This window comes from Lethenteron reissneri, chromosome 2 (genome assembly GCF_015708825.2).
Source record: "Lethenteron reissneri isolate LAM-NWPU_2019-01 chromosome 2, ASM1570882v1, whole genome shotgun sequence".
Lineage (NCBI taxonomy): Eukaryota > Metazoa > Chordata > Hyperoartia > Petromyzontiformes > Petromyzontidae > Lethenteron > Lethenteron reissneri.
Window position 1 is genome coordinate 3,394,565 of NC_083780.1, and position 26,610 is coordinate 3,421,174.

General features: G+C 55.5%; 1 protein-coding gene across 1 annotated transcript; it reads right to left on the reverse strand.

Moving 5' to 3' along the window:
• Positions 1-1,197: 1,197 nt before the first annotated feature.
• Positions 1,198-25,802, reverse strand: LOC133342634 (annexin A4-like). Its single transcript, XM_061551914.1, has 13 exons — positions 25,704-25,802; positions 21,616-21,663; positions 19,933-20,005; positions 16,563-16,657; positions 13,929-14,042; positions 12,906-12,996; positions 11,256-11,335; positions 10,410-10,466; positions 9,560-9,653; positions 7,782-7,877; positions 6,457-6,515; positions 6,031-6,153; positions 1,198-2,466 (listed from the first exon to the last, which is right to left on the reverse strand). Exons 2-13 carry the CDS (start codon positions 21,619-21,621, stop codon positions 2,371-2,373), a joined length of 984 nt encoding a protein of 327 aa, XP_061407898.1. The 5' UTR covers positions 21,622-21,663; positions 25,704-25,802; the 3' UTR covers positions 1,198-2,370.
• Between the last annotated feature and the right edge of the window lie 808 nt (positions 25,803-26,610).

Consider the following 26,610-nt stretch of genomic DNA (forward strand, 5'->3'; position numbering starts at 1 on the left):
ACCACCACCACCACCACCACCCCCCCCCCACCAGCACCACCACAGTGTTCAACCACCACCCCCCCCCACCACCACCACCACCCCCCCCCCCCCACCACCTCCCCCCCCCACCACCACCACCCCCCCCCCCCACCACCACCACCACCAGTGTGCAACTACCACTCCCCCCCACCACCACCACAGTGTTCAACCACCACCACCCCCCCCCACCACCACCACCACCAGTGTGCAACCACCACCCCCCCCCCCCCACCATCACCACCCCCCCCACCACCACCAGTGTGCAACCACCACCCCCCCCCACCACCACCAGTGTTCAACCACCACCCCCCCACCACCACCACCACCACCACCACCCCCCCCCACCACCACCACCACCACCCCCCCCACCACCACCACCACCAGTGTTCAACCACCACCCCCCCCCACCACCACCACCAGTGTTCAACCACCACCCCCCCCCACCACCACCACCAGTGTTCAACCACCACCACCACCACCCCCCCACCACCACCACAGTGTTCAACCACCACCCCCCCCCACCACCACCACCCCCCCCCACCACCACCACCACCCCCCTACCACCACCACAGTGTTCAACCACCACCCCCCCCCCCACCACCACCACCCCCCCCCCACCACCACCACCACCACCACCACGACCACAGTGTTCAACCACCCCCCCCCACCACCACCACCAGTGTTCAACCACCACCACCACCTCCCCCCCCCCCACCACCACCACCAGTGTTCAACCACCACCACCACCTCCCCCCACCACCACCACCACACAGTGTTCAACCACCACCACCACCACCTCCCCCCACCACCACCACCACACTGTGTTCAACCACCACCACACTGTGTTCAACCACCACCACACTGTGTTCAACCACCAAATACAAAGATCCCACGTATAGCTATAAACGACTGTTGGGGCAAGTGCTGTTAGCGAGCACCTCGGGGGTGGGTAGTCAGCACCACGTCGGGCCGCCTTTGTCTCCCCAGTGACGATGTATACACACCTAGGTTGACTCAGCCTCAATTGAGGCTGAGTCAACCTAGGGGAGACCCAGGACCGGTTTGGATAATCGTCACTGGTGTTGGCCATGAGCAGTAAGCACAGCGTGCTAACTATTGCGCCACCGCTCCGCGCCCGGACACACGTAGACACACACACAGAGTGAGAGACATATCTTAACAAGCGAGGTTTATTACCAACTCATCATCAAGGCAAGCCGCGGGGTGCGTAAAGCTCTGTAGTACCAGCCGCCTCCACCAGCAAGTGGGCATCTTGGCAATCAGCAGCCATCCAATTAGTCGCCATGGTTACGGGGAACGATCTCAAAGCAATGCGTCGTCTCCGTTAGGCTAATGGGGACATTAGCATCTCATTTTCAAACCATTTGCATAACGTTTGCATAGCAATGTACGTTCGCGTTACTATGCGGGTAGTGTTGAGTCTATGGGGAGAGTTGAGTCTATGGGCAGTGTTGAGTCTATGGGTAGTGTTGAGTCTATGGGCAGTGTTGAGTCTATGGGCAGTTTTAGTCTATGGGCAGTGTTGAGTCTATGGGTAGAGTTGAGTCTATGGGCAGTGTTGAGTCTATGGGTAGTGTTGAGTCTATGGGCAGTGTTGAGTCTATGGGAAGTGTTGAGTCTATGGGTAGAGTTGAGTCTATGGGCAGTGTTGAGTCTATGGGTAGTGTTGAGTCTATGGGCAGTGCTGAGTCTATGGGCAGTGTTGAGTCTATGGGTAGTGTTGAGTCTATGGGTAGAGTTGAGTCTATGGGTAGAGTTGAGTCTAAGGGTAGTGTTGAGTCTACGGGTAGTGAGATGACGATTCATGGGACGCGCTGATTTGTGAGTGGACTCACCGATGAGTACCATCCTGGCCACAATCTATTGCTTAATACGTCACGTACACACCACACACACCACCACCACGCTGTCTGGCAGACTGTCTGACGAACCAGTCCGTGAGACAGGCAGACTGCATATTCGTCAGCCGCTCTATCAGACAGACTGGCTGCGAAGCCAACGGACAGGCGGCCTGTGACGCACACTGGCTGTGAGGCAGTACAACTGATCGACGGTCAGGCTGACAGACGTGTTTGTCAGATAAGAATAACTGCAGCAGACGCACTGGTTGTGAGAGTGCGAGACAGTCCGATGAAACAAGTCGTCTGCGACACACACTGGCTGTAGGACAGACAGTTTGACAGCAGTTGTCATCTGTGAGGCTGTCTGTGAGACAAACAGGTGGGTGTGCGGGTGTGTGGCTCTGGGGGGGGTGCGGATGTGGCGGTTGTGCGGTTCTCTGTCTGTGCGGTTGTGCGGCTGTAGGGGCTGTGTGGCTGTCCCAGCGCGTCACCAGGGCAGCTGGGAGGCGAGCTGCTCGGCCCCAGCGTCGTCACTCCCGCACAGCTCCAGCAGGGCGCGCTTGTAGTCACCTGACGCGGCGTCCTGGGGGCGGGGCAGGAGGGTTAGGGGAGGGGCAGTGGGTGGGGGGAGGGGTTACGCTCCTGTATTCGCTACAACGCGGTTTGGCCATGATGGCGGCACTTTTCGCACAACGCGGAACGTGAGACACACAGCCAGTGTGTCTCAGTCAATGGGCAGTGTTCAAGTCTATGGGCAGTGTTGAGTCTATGGGTAGAGTTTGTCTATGGGCAATGTTGAGTCTGGGCAGTGTTGAGCCCGTGGTGCAGTGTTGAGGCCATGGTGCAGTATTGAGTCTATGGTGCAGTGTTGAGTCAATGGTGCAGTGTTGAGTCTATGGTGCAGTGTTGAGTCTATGGTGCAGTGTTGAGTCTATGGTGCAGTGTTGAGTCTATGGTGGAGTGTTGAGTCTATGGTTCAGTGCTGAGTCTATGGTGCAGTGTTGAGTCTATGGTGCAGTGTTGAGTCTATTGTGCAGTGTTGAGTCTATCGTACAGTGTTGAGTCTATGGTGCAGTGTTGAGTCTGGGCAGTGTTGAGTCTATGGTGCAGTGTTGAGGCCATGGTGCAGTGTTGAGTCTATGGTGCAGTGTTGAATCCGTGGTGCAGTGTTGAGTCCGTGGTGCAGTGTTGAGTCTGTGGTGCAGTGTTGAGTCTATGGTGCAGTGCTGAGTCTATGGTGCAGTGTTGAGTCTATGGGCAGTGTTGAGTATATGGTGCAGTGTTGAGTCTATGGGCAGTGTTGAGTCTATGAGCAGTGTTGAGTCTATGGGCAGTGTTGAGTCTATGGTGCAGTGTTGAGTCTATGGGCAGTGTTGAGTCTATGGTGCAGTGTTGAGTCTATAGGCAGTGTTGAGTCTATAGGCAGTGTTGAGCCTATGGGCAGTGTTGAGTCTATAGGCAGTGTTGAGTCTATGGTGCAGTGTTGAGTCTAAGGGCAGTGTTGAGTCTATGGGCAGTGTTGAGTCTATGGGCAGTGTTGAGGCTGTGGTGCAGTGTTGAGTCTATGGGCAGCGTTGAGTCCGTGGTGCAGTGTTGAGTCTATGAGCAGTGTTGAGTCTACGGTGCAGTGTTGAGTCTATGGTGCAGTGTTGAGTCTATGAGCAGTGTTGAGTCTATGAGCATTGTTGAGTCTACGGTGCAGTGTTGAGTCTATGGTGCAGTGTTGAGTCTATGAGCAGTGTTGAGTCTACGGTGCAGTGTTGAGTCTATGGGCAGTGTTGAGTCTATGGTGCAGTGTTGAGTCTATGGTGCAGTGTTGATGCCATGGTGCAGTGTTGAGTCCGTGGTGCAGTGTTGATGCCATGGTGCAGTGTTGAGTCCGTGGTGCAGTGTTGAGGCCGTGGTGCAGTGTTGAGTCTATGGTGCAGTGTTGAGTCTATGAGCAGTGTTGAGTCTATGGGCAGTGTTGAGTCTATGGTGCAGTGTTGAGGCCGTGGTGCAGTGTTGAGTCTATGGTGCAGTGTTGAGTCCGTGGTGCAGTGTTGAGTCTATGGTGCAGTGTTGAGTCTATGGTGCAGTGTTGAGTCTGTGGTGCAGTGTTGAGTCTATTGTGCAGTGTTGAGTTTATGGTGCAGTGTTGAGTCTATTGTGCAGTGTTGAGTCTATGGGCAGTGTTGAGGCCGTGGTGCAGTGTTGAGTCCGTGGTGCAGTGTTGAGTCTATGGGCAGTGTTGAGTCTGTGGTGCAGTGTTGAGTCTATGGTGCAGTGTTGAGTCTATGGTGCAGTGTTGAGTCTATGGTGCAGTGTTGAGTCTTTGGTGCAGTGTTGAGTCTATGGTGCAGTGTTGAGTCTGTGGTGCAGTGTTGAGTCCATTGTGCAGTGTTGAATCTGTGGTGCAGTGTTGAGTCTGTGGTGCAGTATTGAGTCTATGGTGCAGTGTTGAGTCTGTGGTGCAGTGTTGAGTCTATGGTGCAGTGTTGAGTCTGTGGTGCAGTGTTGAGTCTATGGTGCAGTGTTGAGTCTGTGGTGCAGTGTTGAGTCTATGGTGCAGTGTTGAGTCTGTGGTGCAGTGTTGAGTCTATGGTGCAGTGTTGAGTCTATGGTGCAGTGTTGAGTCTATGGTGCAGTGTTGAGTCTTTGGTGCAGTGTTGAGTCTATGGTGCAGTGTTGAGTCTGTGGTGCAGTGTTGAGTCTATGGTGCAGTGTTGAGTCTATGGGCAGTGTTGAGTTTATGGTGCAGTGTTGAGTCTATTGTGCAGTGTTGAGTCTATGGGCAGTGTTGAGGCCGTGGTGCAGTGTTGAGTCCGTGGTGCAGTGTTGAGTCTATGGGCAGTGTTGAGTCTGTGGTGCAGTGTTGAGTCTATGGTGCAGTGTTGAGTCTATGGTGCAGTGTTGAGTCCGTGGTGCAGTGTTGAGTCTATGGTGCAGTGTTGAGTCTATGGTGCAGTGTTGAGTCTGTGGTGCAGTGTTGAGTCTATTGTGCAGTGTTGAGTTTATGGTGCAGTGTTGAGTCTATTGTGCAGTGTTGAGTCTATGGGCAGTGTTGAGGCCGTGGTGCAGTGTTGAGTCCGTGGTGCAGTGTTGAGTCTATGGGCAGTGTTGAGTCTGTGGTGCAGTGTTGAGTCTATGGTGCAGTGTTGAGTCTATGGTGCAGTGTTGAGTCTATGGTGCAGTGTTGAGTCTTTGGTGCAGTGTTGAGTCTATGGTGCAGTGTTGAGTCTGTGGTGCAGTGTTGAGTCTATTGTGCAGTGTTGAATCTGTGGTGCAGTGTTGAGTCTATGGTGCAGTGTTGAGTCTGTGGTGCAGTGTTGAGTCTATGGTGCAGTGTTGAGTCTGTGGTGCAGTGTTGAGTCTATGGTGCAGTGTTGAGTCTGTGGTGCAGTGTTGAGTCTATGGTGCAGTGTTGAGTCTGTGGTGCAGTGTTGAGTCTATGGTGCAGTGTTGAGTCTATGGTGCAGTGTTGAGTCTATGGTGCAGTGTTGAGTCTTTGGTGCAGTGTTGAGTCTATGGTGCAGTGTTGAGTCTGTGGTGCAGTGTTGAGTCTATGGTGCAGTGTTGAGTCTATGGGCAGTGTTGACTCTATGGTGCAGTGTTGAGTCCGTGGTGCAGTGTTGAGTCCATGGTGCAGTGTTGAGTCCATGGTGCAGTGTTGAGTCCGTGGTGCAGGGTTGAGTCCGTGGTGCAGTGTTGAGTCTATGGTGCAGTGTTGAGTCCATGGTGCAGTGTTGAGTCCATGGTGCAGTGTTGAGTCCGTGGTGCAGTGTTGAGTCCATGGTGCAGTGTTGAGTCCGTGGTGCAGTGTTGAGTCCATGGTGCAGTGTTGAGTCCGTGGTGCAGTGTTGAGTCCGTGGTGCAGTGTTGAGTCCGTGGTGCAGTGTTGAGTCTATGGTGCAGTGTTGAGTCCATGGTGCAGTGTTGAGTCCATGGTGCAGTGTTGAGTCCGTGGTGCAGTGTTGAGTCCATGGTGCAGTGTTGAGTCCATGGTGCAGTGTTGAGTCCGTGGTGCAGTGTTGAGTCCGTGGTGCAGTGTTGAGTCTGTGGTGCAGTGTTGAGTCCATGGTGCAGTGTTGAGTCCATGGTGCAGTGTTGAGTCCGTGGTGCAGTGTTGAGTCCCTGGTGCGGTGTGACGGTGGGGGGTGGCGCTGACCGTGATGGCGGAGTGCAGAGAGACTCCGGTCTGGTGGAGGAACTCCGAGCGGATGTCCAGGAGGTCGAGCTCGCAGCGCGACACCACGATGCGGGTCAGCGTCACGTCGTCCAGAGACAACCCCTGGGTTGAGGATGGTGGGGGTGGCCGTGGGGCAGAGGTCAGCGCATCGCCGCACTACCAACCCAGCGACCCCGAGTTCGACCCCCGCTCACGGCCGCCACCACGAACACCGCTGACGAGGATCTCAATCGGTCCTGGGGCCTCAACGAGGTCGGCTTGGCCTTAAAACTATCACCACCATCATCGCCATCGTCGTCACCACAATCGACATCACCATCATCACCAACATCACCACCATCACCGACCGGTATTGGCCACTCAACCCCGAGCTACCCAGGGGAGCTTTGTCTGTGTGTGCCTTACCGTGAGGGCCTTGTTCAGGCGCCTGGCAAAATACGCGGGCTTGTTGCGAATGCACCTCACTGTGAACACAACATCACCACCACCATCATCAACATCACCACCGTCACCACCATCGTCAACATCATCATCAACGTCAACATCATCACCGTCAACAAGATCACCATCATCACCACCATCACCACCATCATCAACATCATCAATATCATCATCAGCGTCAACATCACCACCGTCACCACCATCGCCATCGTCAACATCATCGTCAACGTCACCATCATCACCATCAACACCACCATCATCACTACCACCACCATCACTGCCACCATCAACATCACCACCGTCACCACCATCGTCAACATCATCATCAACGTCAACATCATCACCGTCAACAAGATCACCATCATCACCACCATCATCACTACCACCACCATCACCACCACCATCATCATAAATATCATCATCAGCGTCAACATCACCATCGTCATTATCAATATCATCATAATCAACATCACTATCAACATCACCACTATAACATCAACACCATCATCACCATCACCAGTAGACTTGACCAAGCGGTGTCAAGATCGGCCTCTGTGGAGGAAGCTCGTGAAGGACGCTGCTGCTGCTACTGGGCAGTTGGAGGCAGTCGCCCTCCAGCAACAACGGAGGGCGGAGGAGCGACGCTCACAACAACGAGCGGAGCGCCGGGCGGCTAAAACGAAGCCAGTTGGTACAGTGGGGGGGCACAGGTGGTGTGCATCTGCCGGTCATCCCGCTCAGTCAACCCATGGCACTCTGCGTGAAAGTGAGTGAGTGTGTGAGTGTGCGCTAACGTGAGTGAGTGTCAATGGGTGAGTGAGGGGGTGAGCGAGCGAGTGAGTGGGTGTGTGTGAGAGTGAGTGAGTGTGTGAGTGTGCGCTAACGTGAGTGAGTATCAATGGGTGAGTGAGGGGGTGAGCGAGCGAGTGAGTGTGTGAGTGTGTGTGAGAGTGAGTGAATGTGTGCGAGATTCAGTGAGTGTGTGTGAGTGAGTGTGTGAGTGATAGTGAGTGCGGGGAGCGGTAGTGTAGCGGTTAGCGCGCTGGGCTACGAACCCGGCGACCCGAGTTCGATTCCCGCTCACGGCCAACACCAGTGGTGGATTACCTGAACCGGTCCTGGGAACTCCCCTACGTCCACTCAGCCTCAAATGAGTACCTGGTGCTGGCCACCCCCTTCGTGTGCCGTCCCGACCTTCGCAGGCGATGCTGCTCGCTACTGACAGCACTTGCCCCAACAGCCTGCCCAGGCTACACGGTGGGGTGGGGGCCTTTGTCTTTGTAACTCACCGATGGCGAGGAGGGCGTCTTCGAAGCTGCCCGACGTCTCCCCCTTGATGCTCTCCTCGATGTCTTTCCCCGCGAGCTCCGTGTACGTCTCAAACACTGCGCGCCCGCGCACACACAAAGACAAAGCTCCCCCGTGTAGCCCACGCAGGCCCGTCAGGGCAAGTGCCGTCGGCGAGCAGCACCGCCCCCGACCCCCCGCCCCGGTGCCGATGCATTTAAGGCTGAGTCGACCTAGAGGAGTTTCAGGACCGGTTCAGATGTGGTGGTGGCCGTGAACAGGAATCGGAACTCGGGCCGCCGGGTTCGGTAGTGCGGGGCGCTAACTGCTACACCACCGCTCCCCACACACACACACACAACGTACACACGTACACACACGCTCGCGTACACACACACACGTACACACACACACGCTCGCGTACACACACGTACGTACACACACGTACACACACACGTACACACACACACACGCTCGCGTACACACACACGTACGTACACACACGTACACACACACACAACGTACACACGTACACACGTACACACACGCTCACACACGCTCGCGTACACACACACACACGCTCGCGTACACACACACGTACGTACACACACGTACACACACGTACACACACGCTCGCGTGCACGGCAGTGCGTTGGCAGCTCGTTGCGGAGTCTCGCGGGTTGACTCTGGCAGCCAGCCTGGTTAATACTGTGCGTGCGCGCGTGTGTACTCTATCGGACCGTGACCTTCCCCGGGCTCAAGTTGCAAGGGCAGTTGTGTTGCCATTACGGTCTGAATTTTGAGCAAATTCGACGAATCACTCAGTCGAGCTAAACCAGCGGACAACGAGGTCATCCCCCCCCCTCCTCCTCCTGACGGGCGTGGCTGGGAGATGTTAACTGCCTCGCCTGGTACGCAGGAGGTCGTGGGTTCGATCGCGACCCCGATGCCTTCTGCACATTTCGGTGTTTTCTCTCCCCGTGTGGCGGCGTGGATTCTTCTCCGGGTCCTCCGGTTTTTAGAATCAACGTCAACACGTTTAGAGTAATTCCATTATTTGGCTGCTGCGATGCATTTGTCCACGTGGTGGTGATGATGATGATAAGCCCACTTCGTTGGGCTATCATTTGTGAAAAGAAGCAACATAACTCAGTGGGCCTTAAATTTCGGGATTCGTCTTCTTGGTTCTTTCGGTAAAGTCACGTAGAAGGGAAATAATAAAATAATATTGTGTTTTATTTTTTATTATTTCCCTTCTACATGACTTTACCGAAAAAACCAAGAAGATCAGTGGGCCTTGTCTGGTGAAATACAAATCTTTGTTGTGATGTTTATCTTTCCTATACTGTGACCCCGTGCCTCGACTGGACGTCTGTGTAGAAGAGCTTCATAGCTCATCGGATTCCTCCAGCACGACTAACTATTCTGATTCTGAGAAGTGACCTGCCGAGGGAGATGTGGCAGAGGTCGCAAACGGGTTTTGATTCCTTACCCGGCTACCCATACCCGACTGGGTACGGGTAGCCGGGTATCTGGTAGGGTACGGGTATCGGGTAGGGTACGGGTATCGGGTAGGGTATGGGTATCGGGTACCCGATTGCGACCTCTGAGGCGTGGTGCTGGCTGCTTTGCCTGACGCCATCACAGCTGATTCAACTCTCCCCACGCACTCCCCACTCACTCACCACACACTCACCACGCACTCACCATGCACTCAGCACTCACTCCACACGCACTCCCCACTCACTCCCCACGCACTCTCCACTCACTCCCCTCTTACCTCTGCGGAGGTGAGGGTAGCTGCGGGAACAGAGCACGGAGAGAAACGTGGACTCGTCGGTTCCCAGGGACTCCTCACCAGCCTCGAACAGAGCCTGCGTCAACATCACCACCATCACCACCATCACCACCATCACCGTCAACACCATCACCACCATCACCACCACCACCATCACCACCACCACCATCAACATCACCACCATCACCACCATCACCACCATCACCGTCAACATCACCACCATCACCACCATCACCACCACCATCACCACCATCAACACCATCACCACCATAAACATCATCACCATCACCACGGTCAACATCACCACCATCACCACCATCAACACGGTCAACATCACCACCATCACCACCATCACCGTCAACATCACCACCACCACCACCACTGTCAACATCACCACCATCACCACCACCACCATCACCACCACCACCATCAACATCACCACCATCACCACCATCACCACCATCACCGTCAACATCACCACCATCACCACCATCACCACCACCATCACCACCATCAACACCATCACCACCATAAACATCATCACCATCACCACGGTCAACATCACCACTATCACCACCATCACCACCATCACCACCACCATCACCACCATCACCACCATCACCGTCAACATCACCACCACCACCACCGTCAACATCATCACCATCACCACCACCACCGTCAACACCACCACCACCGTCAATATCATCACCACCATCATCAACATCACTACCACCACCATCATCAACAGTATCATCCTCATCATTGTCATCAACATCGCCACCACCATCACCACCACCGTCATCACCACCACCACCACCAGTGCGTCCACCACCTGTGCGTCCTCCATCACCACTTGCTCATCCACGTAGGGGCTCTCATCCCGGTTTCCCTGCACACGCACACAAAGACAAAGGTCCCCCGTGTAGCCCACGCACGCTGTTGGGGCAAGTGCAGCTACTCACGCCGGGCCGGGCACGCCTACGAGAGTGCGTGGTGTGGCCGGGACCACGCCCGGCCGCCTTTGTCTCCCCAGTGCTGGTAATCGTCGCTGGCGTTGGTGGCGGTGAGCGGCAATCGAAGTCGGGTCGCCGGGTTCGTAGCGCAGCGCTGACTGCTGCACCGCGACTCCCCACGCAGCGGACATGTACATGCAGACAGTGATGTGTGTGTGCGTGTGGTGGGTGTACAACTTGCGGAGACGTCGTTCTTCTGCAGTCAGCTCGTTCATTGTACTGGTAGGAACCTCCTGGTTACACCAGCCCACAGGGGATTATTGTGTCCGTCCGTCCGTCGTGCATCCAAAAATGGGAGGAGTGGGGCTGGGTGGAGAGGGGAGGGTGGGGAGGGGCTGGGTGGGGAGGGTGTGGAGGGTGGGGGGTGGGAGGGGTGGGGCTGGGTGGGGAGGGGCTGGTCACCCCGTGGGTGTGTGTGTACGTGTGTGTGTACATGTGTGTGTGTACACGTGTGTGTATACGTGTGGGTACACGTGTTTGTGTACACGTGTGTGTACACGTGTGTGTGTGTACACGTGTGTGTGTACACGTGTGTGTGTGTGTACACGTGTGTGTGTACACGTGTGTGTGTGTACACGTGTGTGTGTTTACACGTGTGTGTGTACACGTGTGTGTGTACACGTGTGTGTGTGTACACGTGTGTGTGTGTGTACACGTGTGTGTACCGTAAGCAGGGACACGAGCACTCTCTTGAAGTATCCGGCCGTCTCCGCAACGATGTCATCTTCCAGAGACCGCCCCACCACTGAGTACACACAGAGTACACGCAGAGAGTAGTACACACAGTACACACACAGAGTAGTACACACACACAGAGTACACACAGAGAACACGCAGAGTAGTACACACAGAGTACACACAGAGTACACACACAGTACACGCAGTACACACAGAGAACACACACACAGCACACACACAGAGTACACACAGAGTACACACAGAGAACATGCAGAGAGTAGTACACACAGAGTACACACACACAGAGTAGTACACACACACAGAGTACACACACAGAGAACACGCAGAGTAGTACACACAGAGTACACACAGAGCACACACACAGAGTACACACACAGTACACACAGAGTACACACAGTAGTACGCACACAGAGTACACACACAGTACACACGGAGTACACACAGAGTACATACACAGTACACAGATGAGGAGGCAGGCAGGTTTGTCAGTGAGTAGGTAAGTTGGAAGGTAGGTGAATAGGGAGGCAGGTGAGTTGGTGAGTAGTTGGTGAGTAGTTGGTGAGTGTGTGGTGAGTAGTTGGTGAGTAGTCGGTGAGTGTGTGGTGAGTGAGTGGTGAGTAGTTGGTGAGTGTGTGGTGAGTAGTGGGTGAGTGTGTGGTGAGTGTGTGGTGAGTGAGTGGTGAGTAGTTGGTGAGTGTGTGGTGAGTAGTGGGTGAGTGTGTGGTGAGTGTGTGGTGAGTGTGTGGTGAGTAGTTGGTGAGTAGTCATTGAGTAGGTGGTGAGTAGTTGGTGAGTAGTCGGTGAGTGTGTGGTGAGTGTGTGGTGAGTAGTTGGTGAGTAGTCATTGAGTAGGTGGTGAGTAGTCGGTGAGTGTGTGGTGAGTGAGTGGTGAATAGTGGGTGAGTGTGTGGTGAGTAGTTGGTGAGTAGTTGGTGAGTAGGTGGTGAGTGTATGGTGAGTGTGTGGTGAGTGAGTGGTGAGTAGTTGGTGAGTGTGTGGTGAGTAGTTGGTGAGTAGTTGGTGAGTGTGTGGTGAGTGAGTGGTGAGTGTGTGGTGAGTGAGTGGTGAGTAGTTGGTGAGTAGTTGCTGAGTGAGTGGTGAGAGTTGGTGAGTAGTTGGTGAGTAGTTGGTGAGTGAGTGGTGAGTGAGTGGTGAGTGAGTGGTGAGTAGTTGGTGAGTAGTTGGTGAGTGAGTGGTGAGAGTTGGTGAGTAGGTGGTGAGTAGGTGAGTGTGTGGTGAGTAGTTGGTGAGTAGTTGGTGAGTGTGTGGTGAGTAGTTGGTGAGTAGGTGGTGAGTGTGTGGTGAGTAGTTGGTGAGTAGTGGTGAGTAGTTGGTGAGTAGTTGGTGAGTGTGTGGTGAGTGAGTGGTGAGTGTGTGGTGAGTAGTTGGTGAGTAGTTGGTGAGTAGTTGGTGAGTGTATGGCGAGTGTGTGGTGACTGTGTGGCGAGTAGTTGGTGAGTAGTTGGTGAGTAGTTGGTGAGTAGTGGGTGAGTAGTTGGTGAGTAGTCATTGAGTAGTTGGTGAGTAGTTGGTGAGTAGTTGGTGAGTGTGTGGTGAGTGTGTGGTGAGTAGTTGGTGAGTAGTTGGTGAGTAGTTGGTGAGTAGTGGGTGAGTACCCTCCTCGTAGGCCTGGCACAGCTGCTGGATCTCCACGTTGCTCCTGGTGGCGAGCGTCTCGATCAGACACTTCTCGTCCGTGCCCAAGCCCTGCGGCACACAGACAAAGGTCCCCCGCGTAGCCTCCACGAGTCTGTAGGGGCAAGTGCTGTTCGCGAGCACCTATGAAGGCCGGCACGGCGCACGAGGGGGTGGGTGGCCAGCACCACGCCCAGCCGTCTTTGTCTGCCTAGTGGCGATGTTTACCAGGACCGGTTCGAATAATCGTCGCCGGCGTTGGCCGTGAGCGGGAATCGAACTCGGCTCGCCGGATTTCGTAGCGCAGCGTGGCGCTAACCGCTGCACCACCGCTCCCCACACACTCACACACCCACCCACACCAGCACACGTGGGTCCACAAACACACAGACCGGCACCGATGTAAATCGGCAGGTGAATACTGGTAGGAGCCTCCTGGTTACACCAGCCCACAGGGGATTATTGTGTCTGTCCGTCTGTCGTGCAGGGAGGGGCTGGGTGGGGAGGGGAGGGTGGGGAGGGAGGGTGGGGAGGGGCTGGGTGGGGAGGGAGGGGCTGGGTAGGGAGGGTGGGGAGGGGCTGGGTGAGGAGGGTGGGGCTGGGTGGGGAGGGTAGGGAGGGGCTGGATGGGGAGGGTGGGGCTGGGTGGGGGCTGGGAGGGGAGGGGCTGGGTGGGGAGGGGCTGGTCACCCGGTGGTGCCCTTATAAAACTCAACGTTTAACCTACTCACGCCGGCTTGTGCCCGCCCTCACAGTCGGGCATATTTGCGGAATACACCACGCCGCCGTTGACCCTGCAGGCCATTGACCGAGCAACCCAACGTTCCTACCAGCTCCCTCCGCAGGAAGAATGTGTTACACAAAGCCTTGGACAGACAGCCTGACGGACGGTCAGTGGACAGACAGGCGGAGAGTTGGAGAGGCAGACTGGAGGGAGGAGAGACTCAGAAACACACGGACGGCCACTGACGCGCGGACTGGGGCATGTGCACCTAGTCTGGCACCTTCATGGCCTTCTTGAGCTGCTTGACGAGGAAGACGGGCGGGGGGAGGAAGAGGGCGACAATGAGGCGCTCCAGACTGCCCGTCAGCTCCGACTTGAGATCCTTCAGCAGCTCCTACTCGCACACAGACAAAGGTCCCCCGTGTAGCCTTTACTCTGCCACTGGGGCAAGTGCTGCGAACGAGTGGCATCATGGCGGCGAGATGTTAATTACCTCGCCTGGTGTGCAGGAGGTCGTGGGCTCTATCCCGACCCTGATGCCTGCTGCTGTATATTTGAAATTTGCGTCTCTTTTTCATCATCATCACGGTGGCTAGGAGATGTTAACTACCTTGCCTGGTATACAGGAGGTCGTGGGTTCGATCCCGACCCTGACGCCTGCTGCTGTATATTTGGAGTTTGCGTGTCTCTCTCTCTCTCCCCGTGTCCGCGTGGATTTTTTTCCTCCGGTTTTCCCCTCGACGTTTAGGATCAACGTCACGACGCGTGTGGAGTGTTTGGCTGCTGCTATCAATGTCCACGTGATGAGCCACTTCGTTGGAAAAATCGAAAAACAACTGCATATAGCTTCAGCGAGCCTCACCTGGTGTGTACAGAGGGAAAAAAGTATTTGATCCCCTGCTGAAGGTTCGAGTTGCCAAACGTCAGCCTCGAAACCTTAATGACTTGGAGAAGATCTGCAAAGAGGAGACAAAATCCCTCCTGAGATGTGTGCAAACCTGGTGGCCAACTACAAGAAACGTCTGACCTCTGATTGCCAACAAGGGTTTTGCCACCAAGTACTAAGTCATGTTTTGCAGAGGGGTCAAATACTTATTTCCCTCATTAAAATGCAAATCAATTTATAACATTTTTGACATGAGTTTTTCTGGATTTTTTCGTTGTTATTCTGTCTCTCACTGTTCAAATAAACCTACCATTAAAATTATAGACTGATCATTTCTTTGTCAGTGGGCAAACGTACAAAATCAGCAGGGGATCAAATACTTTTTTCCCTCACTGTAGGTTAGAGTAGCACCTGTGAAGGAGGATGGTGTTGTGGCTACCACCACGCCCGGCCGCCTTTGTCTCCCCAACGCTGATGTGTATAAAACAACACCAGCAACTGCTCATCTAGATAACCATCAGCGGTGTCAATGACCGTAAGCGGGAACTGAACTCGGCTCTCTGGGCTTAAAGCGCAGCGAACGAACCACTGCACCACCGCTCCACACAAAGACAAAGGTCCCCCGTGTAGCCTTCAAAGACTGTTGGGGCAAGTGCTGTTCGCGAGCACCTACGAAGGTCGGCAAGGCACACGAGGTGATGGGTGGCCAGCACCACGCCCATCCGCCTTTGTCTCCCCAGTGCGGATAATTGCACACACCGCACCAGGTACTCATCTTGAGGCTGAGTCGACCTAGCGGAGGCCCAAACGGAAGCTGCTTGGGGAAGGCGGTGTGTGGGCACGTGGGCCACGTGACCCAGCCCACGCAACATCGCCTGCTGAGAGGAGACCACCGATAGTAACCGTGGCCAGGATATTGGAACGATCCGTGAGCTCCTCACGCTGCACCACAAGCAATCATCGTCGAGGTCGTGAAAACCACGGCGAGAATTTCTTTGGAACAAAAGCGGCGTTTTCTTTTGTCTTCACGTCAGCACCACGGCCCTCGACTCGCGTTGTTCAGACGCAACGGGTCCAACTTAGAGAATAGCGGCATCTCTTCAGCAAGGTGACAGAATCGATCGGTTGAGCCTTGAAGGATCTCAGAGGTACATGGAAACCCTCCCCGTAGAGAAAGCTTTCAATCGAAATCCCAAACCTCGTTAAGATTTCCATTTAAAGCTTTCTCGCGACTGCAGGGATTCATCTTCTCGGTTCTTTCGGTAAAGTCGCGTAGAAGGGAAACAACAAAAGAATAAAAATATAAAACAATACAAATTCTCACGACGTCTCGTTCAGATTCTCTGCATTCTGGATCGACTTTTCGTCCATCTTTCTGTCGCCGTTAACGCGCGTGTCAAAATCCGCGTTGGTGCCCTGTCAGAAACGAAATATATTGAGGGAATTGCACGGGAGAGAAAGTTGATTCTCCCTCCCTCTCTCTCTCTCATCCATGAAAACAAAATCATCAGCCCTCACACATCCCAGGCGGGATCGCGGGCAGACCGCCCCTCAAATGTTTCCAACCGGCGCAGATGCCCCATCAGAGGAGTTCACGATTCGAAAGCGTTCGCCAAGCGAGGCCGTGACCGTGGCCGAGAAGACCCGGACTCTCTTCCGCGTGCACATGACAAAGCGGCGTGACCACAGCGCTCGTGCCAGGCTAGGTGCACGTGTCACCTTGCCGTACCGCGGCGCTCGTGCCAGGCTAGGTGCACGTGTCACCTTGCCGTACTGCGGTGCTCGTGCCAGGCTAGGTGCACGTGTCACCTTGCCGTACCGCGGCGCTCGTGCCAGACCAGGTGCACGTGTCACCTTGCCGTACCGCGTCACCGTGCCAGGCTAGGTGCACGTCACCTTGCCGTACCGCGTCACCGTGCCAGGCTAGGTGCACGTGTCACCTTGCCGTACCGCGTCACCGTGCCAGGCTAGGTACACGTGTCACCTTGCCGTATCGCGTCACCGTGCCAGGCTAGGTGCACTTGTCACCTTGCCGTACATGGCCTTGAACTGGGTGACAATCTCCTGCCGCTGCACGTTGCTCCGGTGGGTAGCCACCTCCACGATGGCCGTCTCGTCCGTGCCTGGGGGGGGTGGGGGGGGGTGAGGGGGGTGGGGGGGGTGGGGGGGGGATGGGGGGGGGATGGGGGGGGGATGGGGGGTGATGGGGGGTGGGGGGGGGGATGGGGGGGGATGAGGGGGGGATGGGGGGGTGAGAGTGTGTTGCGCCCGAAACGTCATGATTTAATTTATTCTATTTTCTACCCACGTGACTTTACCGAAAGAACCAAAGAGTATGGATCTCTGGTGTCACGAAGAAAACTTCAAATCGAGATTGGTGGTGAGTGTGGTGAGAGTGGTGAGTGTGTCGTTTGGTGAGTTTGGTGAGTGTAGTGAGTGTGGTGAGTGTGGTGAGTCGTTTGGTGAGTGTGGTGAGTGTGTGGTGTGTGGTGAGTATGTGGTGAGCGTGTGGTGAGTGTATGATGAGTGGGGAGTGAGTGGTGAGTGAGTTGTGATTGTGTGGTGAGTGTGTGGTGAGGGAGTGGTGAGCGTGTGGTGAGTGTGTGGTGAGTGAGCGAATGGTGAGTGTGTGGTGAGTGAGTGGTGAGCGTGTGGTGAGTGTGTGGCGAGTGTGGTGAGTGTGTGGTGTGTGGTGAGTATGTGGTGAGCGTGTGGTGAGTGTATGATGAGTGGTGAGTGAGTGGTGAGGGAGTGGTGAGCGTGTGGTGAGTGTGCTGAGTGGTGAGTGTGTGGTGAGTGAGCGAATGGTGAGTGTGTGGTGAGTGAGTGGTGAGCGTGTGGTGAGTGTGTGGCGAGTGTGGTGAGTGTGTGGTGAGTGAGTGGTGAGTGTGTGTTGGGTGTGTGGTGAGTGTGTGGTGAGTGTGTGGTGAGTGAGTGGTGAGTGTGTGGTGAGTGAGTGTGTGGTGAGTGTGTGGTGAGTGTGTGGTGAGTGAGTGGTGAGTGTGTGGTGAGTGAGTGGTGAGTGTGTGGTGAGTGAGTGAGTGGTGAGTGTGTGGTGAGTGAGTGGTGAGTGAGTGGTGAGTGAGTGAGTGAGTGGTGAGTGAGTGGTGAGTGTGTGGTGAGTGAGTAGTGAATGTGTGGTGAGTGAGTGGTGAGTGTGTGGTGAGTGAGTGTGTGGTGAGTGAGTGAGTGGTGAGTGAGTGTGTGGTGAGTGAGTGGTGAATGTGTGGTGAGTGAGTGGTGAGTGTGTGGTGAGTGTGTAGTGAGCGTGTGTTGAGTGAGTGGTGAGTGTGTGGTGAGTGAGTGTGTTTTGAGTGAGTGGTGAGTGTGTGGTGAGTGAGTGGTGAGTGTGTGGTGAGTGAGTGTGTGGTGAGTGAGTGGTGAGTGAGTGTGTGGTAAGTGAGTGTGTGGTGAGTGAGTGTGTGGTGAGTGAGTGGTGAGTGTGTGGTGAGTGTGTGGTGAGTGAGTGTGTGTTGAGTGAGTGGTGAGTGTGTGGTGAGTGTGTGGTGAGTGAGTGGTGAGTGTGTGGTGAGTGAGTGGTGAGTGTGTGGTGAGTGAGTGGTGAGTGTGTGGTGAGTGAGTGGTGAGTGAGTGGTGAGTGTGTGGTGAGTGAGTGGTGAGTGTGTGGTGAGTGAGTGTGTGGTGAGTGAGTGGTGAGTGAGTGTGTGGTGAGTGAGTGGTGAGTGTGTGGTGAGTGAGTGGTGAGTGAGTTAGTGAGTGGTGAGTGAGTGTGTGGTGAGTGAGTGGTGAGTGTGTGGTGAGTGAGTGTGTGGTGAGTGAGTGAGTGAGTGGTGAGTGAGTGTGTGGTGAGTGGTGAATGTGTGGTGAGTGAGTGGTGAGTGTGTGGTGAGTGTGTGGTGAGTGTGTGTTGAGTGAGTGGTGAGTGTGTGGTGAGTGAGTGTGTGGTGAGTGAGTGGTGAGTGAGTGTGTGGTGAGTGAGTGGTGAGTGTGTGGTGAGTGAGTGGTGAGTGAGTGAGTGAGTGGTGAGTGAGTGGTGAGTGTGTGGTAAGTGAGTGTGTGGTGAGTGAGTGTGTGGTGAGTGAGTGGTGAGTGTGTGGTGAGTGTGTGGTGAGTGAGTGTGTGGTGAGTGAGTGGTGAGTGTGTGGTGAGTGAGTGGTGAGTGAGTGGTGAGTGAGTGGTGAGTGTGTGAGTGGTGAGTGTGTGGTGAGTGAGTGGTGAGTGAGTGAGTGGTGAGTGTGTGGTGAGTGAGTGTGTTTTGAGTGAGTGGTAAGTGTGTGGTGAGTGAGTGGTGAGTGTGTGGTGAGTGAGTGTGTGGTGAGTGAGTGGTGAGTGAGTGTGTGGTGAGTGAGTGGTGAGTGTGTGGTGAGTGAGTGGTGAGTGAGTGAGTGAGTGGTGAGTGAGTGGTGAGTGTGTGGTAAGTGAGTGTGTGGTGAGTGAGTGTGTGGTGAGTGAGTGGTGAGTGTGTGGTGAGTGAGTGTGTGGTGAGTGAGTGGTGAGTGTGTGGTGAGTGAGTGGTGAGTGAGTGAGTGAGTGGTGAGTGAGTGGTGAGTGTGTGGTAAGTGAGTGTGTGGTGAGTGAGTGTGTGGTGAGTGAGTGGTGAGTGTGTGGTGAGTGAGTGGTGAGTGAGTGGTGCGTGAGTGGTGAGTGTGTGGTGAGTGAGTGGTGAGTGAGTGTGTGGTGAGTGAGTGGTGAGTGAGTGAGTGGTGAGTGTGTGGTGAGTGAGTGGTGAGTGAGTGGTGAGTGAGTGAGTGGTGAGTGAGTGGTGAGTGAGTGGTGAGTGTGTGGTGAGTGAGTGGTGAGTGAGTGTGTGGTGAGTGAGTGGTGAGTGAGTGAGTGAGTGGTGAGTGAGTGGTGAGTGAGTGTGTGGTGAGTGAGTGGTGAGTGTGTGGTGAGTGAGTGGTGAGTGAGTGAGTGGTGGTGAGTGAGTGGTGAGTGTGTGGTAAGTGAGTGTGTGGTGAGTGAGTGTGTGGTGAGTGAGTGGTGAGTGTGTGCTGAGTGAGTGAGTGGTGAGTGAGTGGTGAGTGTGTGGTAAGTGAGTGTGTGGTGAGTGAGTGTGTGGTGAGTGAGTGGTGAGTGTGTGGTGAGTGTGTGGTGAGTGAGTGTGTGGTGAGTGAGTGGTGAGTGTGTGGTGAGTGAGTGGTGAGTGAGTGAGTGGTGAGTGAGTGGTGAGTGAGTGGTGAGTGTGTGGGTGAGTGAGTGGTGAGTGAGTGTGTGGTGAGTGAGTGGTGAGTGAGTGAGTGGTGAGTGTGTGGTGAGTGAGTGGTGAGTGAGTGGTGAGTGAGTGAGTGGTGAGTGAGTGGTGAGTGGGTGTGGAGTGAGTGGTGAGTGAGTGAGTGGTGAGTGAGTGGTGAGTGAGTGGTGAGTGTGTGGTGAGTGAGTGGTGAGTGAGTGAGTGGTGAGTGAGTGGTGAGTGAGTGGTGAGTGTGTGTGGCCTCACCAAACCCCTTCATTGCCCCGCGTAATTTCTCAGCATCAGCTGCGGGGTCAAACTCTGCACAAATAGCGAGAGTCTGCGAGACAGACAGACGAGACAGACAGGCGAGACAGACAGACACAAAGTGGTTAGTCTAACAATGTCGGCGGCTCTCTCCACCACCAATGCTGTCCACAACGAAGGTGTCTGGGGTGAGATCGCGCAAAGTACGAATGTGTCGTCACCCTCCACCACCCACCGCTGTGTTGTTGGAGAGTGACAGACCTTGACCTGACTGGCCGTGTCGGGTGGTGGAGGGTTACGACACATTCACACTCATGCGATCCAACACAACAACCTTTATTCATGGGACCAAGAGGTTGTAGACGAGAGAGAAGGGGGGGGGGGGGAGCGAGGGAGTGGGTTTGAGCAAACTTTAGATTTAAAATTGTTCGCTAAAGTCACGGAGGTAGAAGATAAAATAAATCAAATCACGACGTTTCGGGCGCAACGCACAAGCGTCCGTCGTCACGTGGGACAACCACACGCCGTGATTTAATTTATTTTATATCTGCGTGACTTTACCGAAAGAACCAAAGGGTGGGTTAGAGTGATGCCGGTCGCCCGGTCGTCGTTCACGGGGGAGATTCGTGGTGCAGCGGCAATGAAGACGACACAGAGAGACGACGAAGACGACTTCACGGGGTCCTTGATGGAAACGAAACTCGCGCGAATCGACAAAACCACGGCACAGGCTGTTTGGAGCAAGAAGCGACCGAAATAGCGACCTGGAGGTTTAACACGTGATAGTACCACGTGTCACCACCACGTGGTACCACCACGTGTCACCACCACGTGGTACCACCACGTGTCACCACCACGTGGTACCACCACGTGTCACCACCACGTGTTACTAACACGTGTTAAACCACCACGTGGGCAAAAACAGTAATTTGTGTTTCTTGCTGTGGTTGTCCCACCTGATGATGGAGCTTGTGTTGCTTCTGAAACGTCGTGATTTAATTTAGTTACTTCTATTTTTACCTACGTCACGAAAACTTCAAATGTAGAACTAGTGACCAGTTTCAGTACCAACCGGTTGTGTGTTGGAGGGTAAACGCAGGACAAGATTTAACACATTCCTGCTGCTGAAGGAGCTGGTAGGAACGTTGGGTTGCTCGGTCAATGGCCTGCAGGGTCAACGGCGGCGTGGTGTATCCCGCAAATATGGCCGACTGTGAGGGCGGGCACAAGCCGGCGTGAGTAGGTTAAACGTTGAGTTTTATAAGGGCACCACGGGGTGACCAGCCCCTCCCCACCCAGCCCCACCCCTCCCCACCCACCGAGCCCCCACCCAGTCCCTTCCCACCCAGCCCCTCCCCTCCCCACCCAGCCCTTCCCCACCCTTCCCTCCCCACCCAGCCCCTCCCCACCCTCCCCACCCAGCCCCACCTTCCCCACCTAGCCCCTCCCCACCCTCCCCTCCCCACCCAGCCCCTCCCTGCACGACGGACACAATAATCCCCTGTGGGCTGGTGTAACCAGGAGGTTCCTACCAGTACAATGCGAATAACCGTGACGTCTCGCCGGTGATCACAACAACAACGACGACAACAACAACAACGACGACGACGACAACAACAACAACCAGCATCGTCACCAGCAAGTTGCGAGGGGCTGGAGAGAGAGAGAGACTTGGCTACTCACTGCCATCGTGACGAGGAGCGACGATCAGCAGCGAGGTCCCCACTGAAACTGAGAAAGAGAAACAAAGGCGGTCGGGCGTGGCGTGTCGCTGGGTGCTACGACTCGCTAGCAGCACTTGCCCCTGCAGCCCGCGTTGGGCTACACGGGGGAGCTTTGCCTCTTGCGTGAATGTTGGAAAGTCGCCGATGTCGTTCTTGCGTAACGCGTGGGGGGGGGGGGGGTACAGTGAGTGAAAAAAGTATTTGATCCCCTGCTGATTTTGTACGTTTGCCCACTGACAAAGAAATGATCAGTCTATAATTTTAATGGTAGGTTTATTTGAACAGTGAGAGACAGAATAACAACAACAAAATCCAGAAAAACGCATGTCAAAATGTTATAAATTGATTTGCATTTTAATGAGGGAAATAAGTATTTGAACCCCTCTCAATCAGAAAAATTTCTGGCTCCCAGGTGTCATTTATACAGGTAACGAGCTGAGATTAGGAGCACACTCTTAAAGGGAGTGCTCCTAATCTCAGCTTGTTACCTGTATAAAAGACACCTGTTCACAGAAGCAATCAATCAATCAGATTCCAAACTCTCCACCATGGCCAAGACCAAAGAGCTCTCCAATGATGTCAGGGACAAGATTGTAGACCTACACAAGGCTGGAATGGGATACAAGACCATCGCCAAGCAGCTTGGTGAGAAGGTGACAACAGCTGGTGCGATTATTCGCAAATGGAAAAAACACAAAAGAACTGTCAATCTCCCTCGGCCTGGGGCTCCATGCAAGATCTCACCTCGTGGAGTTGCAATGATCGTGAGAACGGTGAGGAATCAGCCCATAACTACACGGGATGATCTTGTCAATGATCTCAAGGCAGCTGGGACCATAGTCACCAAGAAAACAGTTGGTAACACACTACGCCATGAAGGACTGAAATCCTGCAGCGCCCGCAAGGTCCCCCTGCTCAAGAAAGCACATATACATGCCCGTCTGAAGTTTGCCAATGGACATCTGAATGATTCAGAGGACAACTGGGTGAAAGTGTTGTGGTCATATGAGACCAAAATGGAGCTCTTTGGCATCAACTCAACTCGCCGTGTTTGGAGGAGGAGGAATGCTGCCTATGACCCCAAGAACACCATCCCCACCGTCAAACATGGAGGTGGAAACATTATGCTTTGGGGGTGTTTTTCTGCTAAGGGGACAGGACAACTTCACCGCATCAAAGGGACGATGGACGGGGCCATGTACCGTCAAATCTTGGGTGAGAACCTCCTTCCCTCAGCCAGGGCATTGAAAATGGGTCGTGGATGGGTATTCCAGCATGACAATGACCCAAAACACACGGCCAAGGCAACAAAGGAGTGGCTCAAGAAGTAGCACATTAAGGTCCTGGAGTGGCCTATCCAGTCTCCAGACCTTAATCCCATAGAAAATCTGTGGAGGGAGCTGAAGGTTCGAGTTGCCAAACGTCAGCCTCGAAACCTTAATGACTTGGAGAAGATCTGCAAAGAGGAGTGGGACAAAATCCCTCCTGAGATGTGTGCAAACCTGGTGGCCAACTACAAGAAACGTCTGACCTCTGTGATTGCCAACAAGGGGTTTTGCCACCAAGTACTAAGTCATGTTTTGCAGAGGGGTCAAATACTTATTTCCCTCATTAAAATGCAAATCAATTCATAACATTTTTGACATGCGTGTTTCTGGATTTTGTTGTTGTTATTCTGTCTCTCACTGTTCAAATAAACCTACCATTAAAATTATAGACTGATCATTTCTTTGTCAGTGGGCAAACGTACAAAATCAGCAGGGGATCAAATACTTTTTTCCCCTCACTGTAACCTGTGGTGGGGTAACCTGTGGTGGGGTAACCTGTGGTGGGGTAACGCGTGGTGGGGTAACCTGTGGTGGGGTAACGCGTGGTGGGGTAACGCGTGGTGGGGTAACCTGTGGTGGGGTAACGCGTGGTGGGGTAGCCTGTGGTGGGGTAACGCGTGGTGGGGTAACGCGTGGTGGGGTAACGCGTGGTGGGGTAACGCGTGGTGGGGTAACGCGTGGTGGGGTAACCTGTGGTGGGGTAACGCGTGGTGGGGTAGCCTGTGGTGGGGTAACGCGTGGTGGGGTAACCTGTGGTGGGGTAACGCGTGGTGGGGTAACGCGTGGTGGGGTAACGCGTGGTGGGGTAACCTGTGGTGGGGTAACGCGTGGTGGGGTAACGCGTGGTGGGGTAACCTGTGGTGGGGTAACGCGTGGTGGGGTAACGCGTGGTGGGGTAACCTGTGGTGGGGTAACCTGTGGTGGGGTAACGCGTGGTGAGGTAACCTGTGGTGGGGGTAACCTGTGGTGGGGTAACGCGTGGTGGGGTAACGCGTGGTGGGGTAACCTGTGGTGGGGTAACGCGTGGTGGGGTAACGCGTGGTGGGGTAACGCGTGGTGGGGTAACCTGTGGTGGGGTAACGCGTGGTGGGGTAACGCGTGGTGGGGTAACCTGTGGTGGGGTAACCTGTGGTGGGGTAACGCGTGGTGAGGTAACCTGTGGTGGGGTAACCTGTGGTGGGGTAACGCGTGGTGGGGTAACCTGTGGTGGGGTAACCTGTGGTGGGGTAACGCGTGGTGGGGTAACGCGTGGTGGGGTAACGCGTGGTGGGGTAACCTGTGGTGGGGTAACCTGTGGTGGGGTAACCTGTGGTGGGGTAACGCGTGGTGGGGTAACGCGTGGTGGGGTAACGCGTGGTGGGGTAACCTGTGGTGGGGTAACCTGTGGTGGGGTAACGCGTGGTGGGGTAACGCGTGGTGGGGTAACCTGTGGTGGGGTAACCTGTGGTGGGGTAACCTGTGGTGGGTAACGCGTGGTGGGGTAACGCGTGGTGGGTAACCTGTGGTGGGGTAACCTGTGGTGGGGGTAACCTGTGGTGGGTAACGCGTGGTGGGGTAACGCGTGGTGGGGTAACCTGTGGTGGGGTAACCTGTGGTGGGGTAACCTCTTTATAGTGAATATCCACAGGAAACGATGAACGCTTTAATTCCTCTTGGAAGCGGTCGTTGAATCTCAAAATGGTTCGCGGTTTAAGGTTCCCGTGGAACAAGCCGCGTCTCTGTGCCCCCCCCCCCACCCCTCCCCCCCCCACACCCCTCCTCCCCCACCCCTCTCCCCCCCACCCCTCCCCTCCATCCCCCCCACCCTCCCCTCTCCCACATCCCCCACCCCTCCAGCCTCCCCTCCCACCCACATCCCCCCACCCCTCCAGACCCCCCCCCCCACATCCCCCCACCCCTCCCCCCCCACACCCCTCCTCCCCCACGCCCCTCCCCTCCATCCCCCCACCCTCCACCTCCCCTCTCCCTCACCCCTCCAGCCTCCCCCCCACATCCCCCCTCCCCCCACCCCACCCCTCCCCTCCACCCTCCCCCCACCCCCCTCCCCCTCTCCTGCTGCAGCAGCTGCGCAGTCATCGCCGCTGGCCACGGGCACCGTGGAAATCCCGGCGCTGCGGACTCCCCGTGCAGGGATCGGGATTTGTTTAAGTTTCCATCCCATCTCCCGGCGCGGCAGGTTAAGACAATGAGTGGGGGGGCAAGTTTCTACCCCCCCCCCCCCCGTGTGTTAAACAACAAGCGCAGTCGCTATGGGGACGGGGGTTGGGGGGGGCGATGGGGGTCACGTGTCGCGCAGTCGCCCCAATGCCCTCTGCAGCTGCAGCGGCAGCAGCAGCGGCCTCGAGTGGAGCCGCCAGCCACGGCACTTGCAGGGCCGCGCCTTTAGCGCCACGCCGAAGAGTCGCTGCCTCGCGCTACCCCCACATGGCAGCTACACACGAGCGGAAAGGTGTCGCCTTAGCCCGAACCCATGTCATCATCACCAGCAGCAGCAGCAACAGGAGACGTGGTCTATCAACTGCTGGATGAATGCCTACGCGAGCTGCCGCCACCTCCCACGAGCCTCTAAACCACAGCCGTGGAAACTCCACATTCCCATGACGAGGCGGTGATAACCCCGTCAACACAGCTGACTTTCCACGACATCGTGCCCCTTGTATCGATGCCCGTGCAATGATGGTGACGATGATGATGATGATTCCCATAACGGGACCCTCACCTCGGCCACTGCGTTCCTCCCAGAGATGCTTGTGCCCCGACTGGGGAAGTATGGCTCCTCCCTATAGCCCCTCCTGGCTCCTCCCTCTAGCCCCTCCTGGCTCCTCCCACCTCCCCCTGGCTCCTCCCACCTCCCGCTGGCTCCTCCCTGCTCCACCCCTCCTGGCTCCTCCCACCTCCTCCTGACTCCTCCCACCTCCCCCTGGCTCCTCCCACCATCCCCTTGGCTCCTCCCACCTCCCCCTGGCTCCTCTCTCTGGCTCCTCCCACCTCCCCTTGGCTCCTCCACCTCCCCTTGGCTCCTCCCACCTCCCCTTGGCTCCTCCCACCTCCCCCTGGCTCCTCCCCCTGGCTCCTCCCACCTCCCCTTGATTCCTCCCACCTCCCCTTGGCTCTTCTCTCTGGCTCCTCCCACCTCCCCTTGGCTCCTCCCACCTCCCCCCTGGCTCCTCCCACCTCCCCCTGGCTCCTCCCCCCCTCCCCCTGGCTCCTCCCACACTCCCCCTGGCTCCTCTCTCTGGCTCCTCCCACCTCCCCTTGATTCCTCCCACCTCCCCTTGGCTCTTCTCTCTGGCTCCTCCCACCTCCCCTTGACTCCTCCCACCTCCCCCTGGCTCCTCCCACACTCCCCCTGGCTCCTCCCACACTCCCCCTGGCTCCTCTCTCTGGCTCCTCCCACCTCCCCTTGGCTCCTCCCCCTGGCTCCTCCCACCTCCCCTTGGCTTCTCCCTCTGGCCCCTCCCCATTCCCCCTGGCTCCGCCCTCCTCCTCTTGGCCACACCCTTTTATACATGCATCCTCCCATTAGCTCCTCCCTCCGTCTGGCTCCTCCCATTAGCTCCTCCCTCCACTCCTTGACCCCCTCCCCATCTTCATCTGGCCCCTCCCTCCGACTCCCCCCCCCCCCA

Excerpts from the sequence above, each read along its gene's own strand:
- LOC133342634 (XM_061551914.1), bottom strand. Across the intron at positions 14,043-16,562 it reads TCAAGGCCATGTACGGCAAG|GAGCTGCTGAAGGATCTCAA; the intron begins GTGACAAGTGCA and ends GTGTGCGAGTAG. Across the intron at positions 11,336-12,905 it reads GTGCCAGGCCTACGAGGAGG|TGGTGGGGCGGTCTCTGGAA; the intron begins GTACTCACCCAC and ends GTGTGTACTCAG.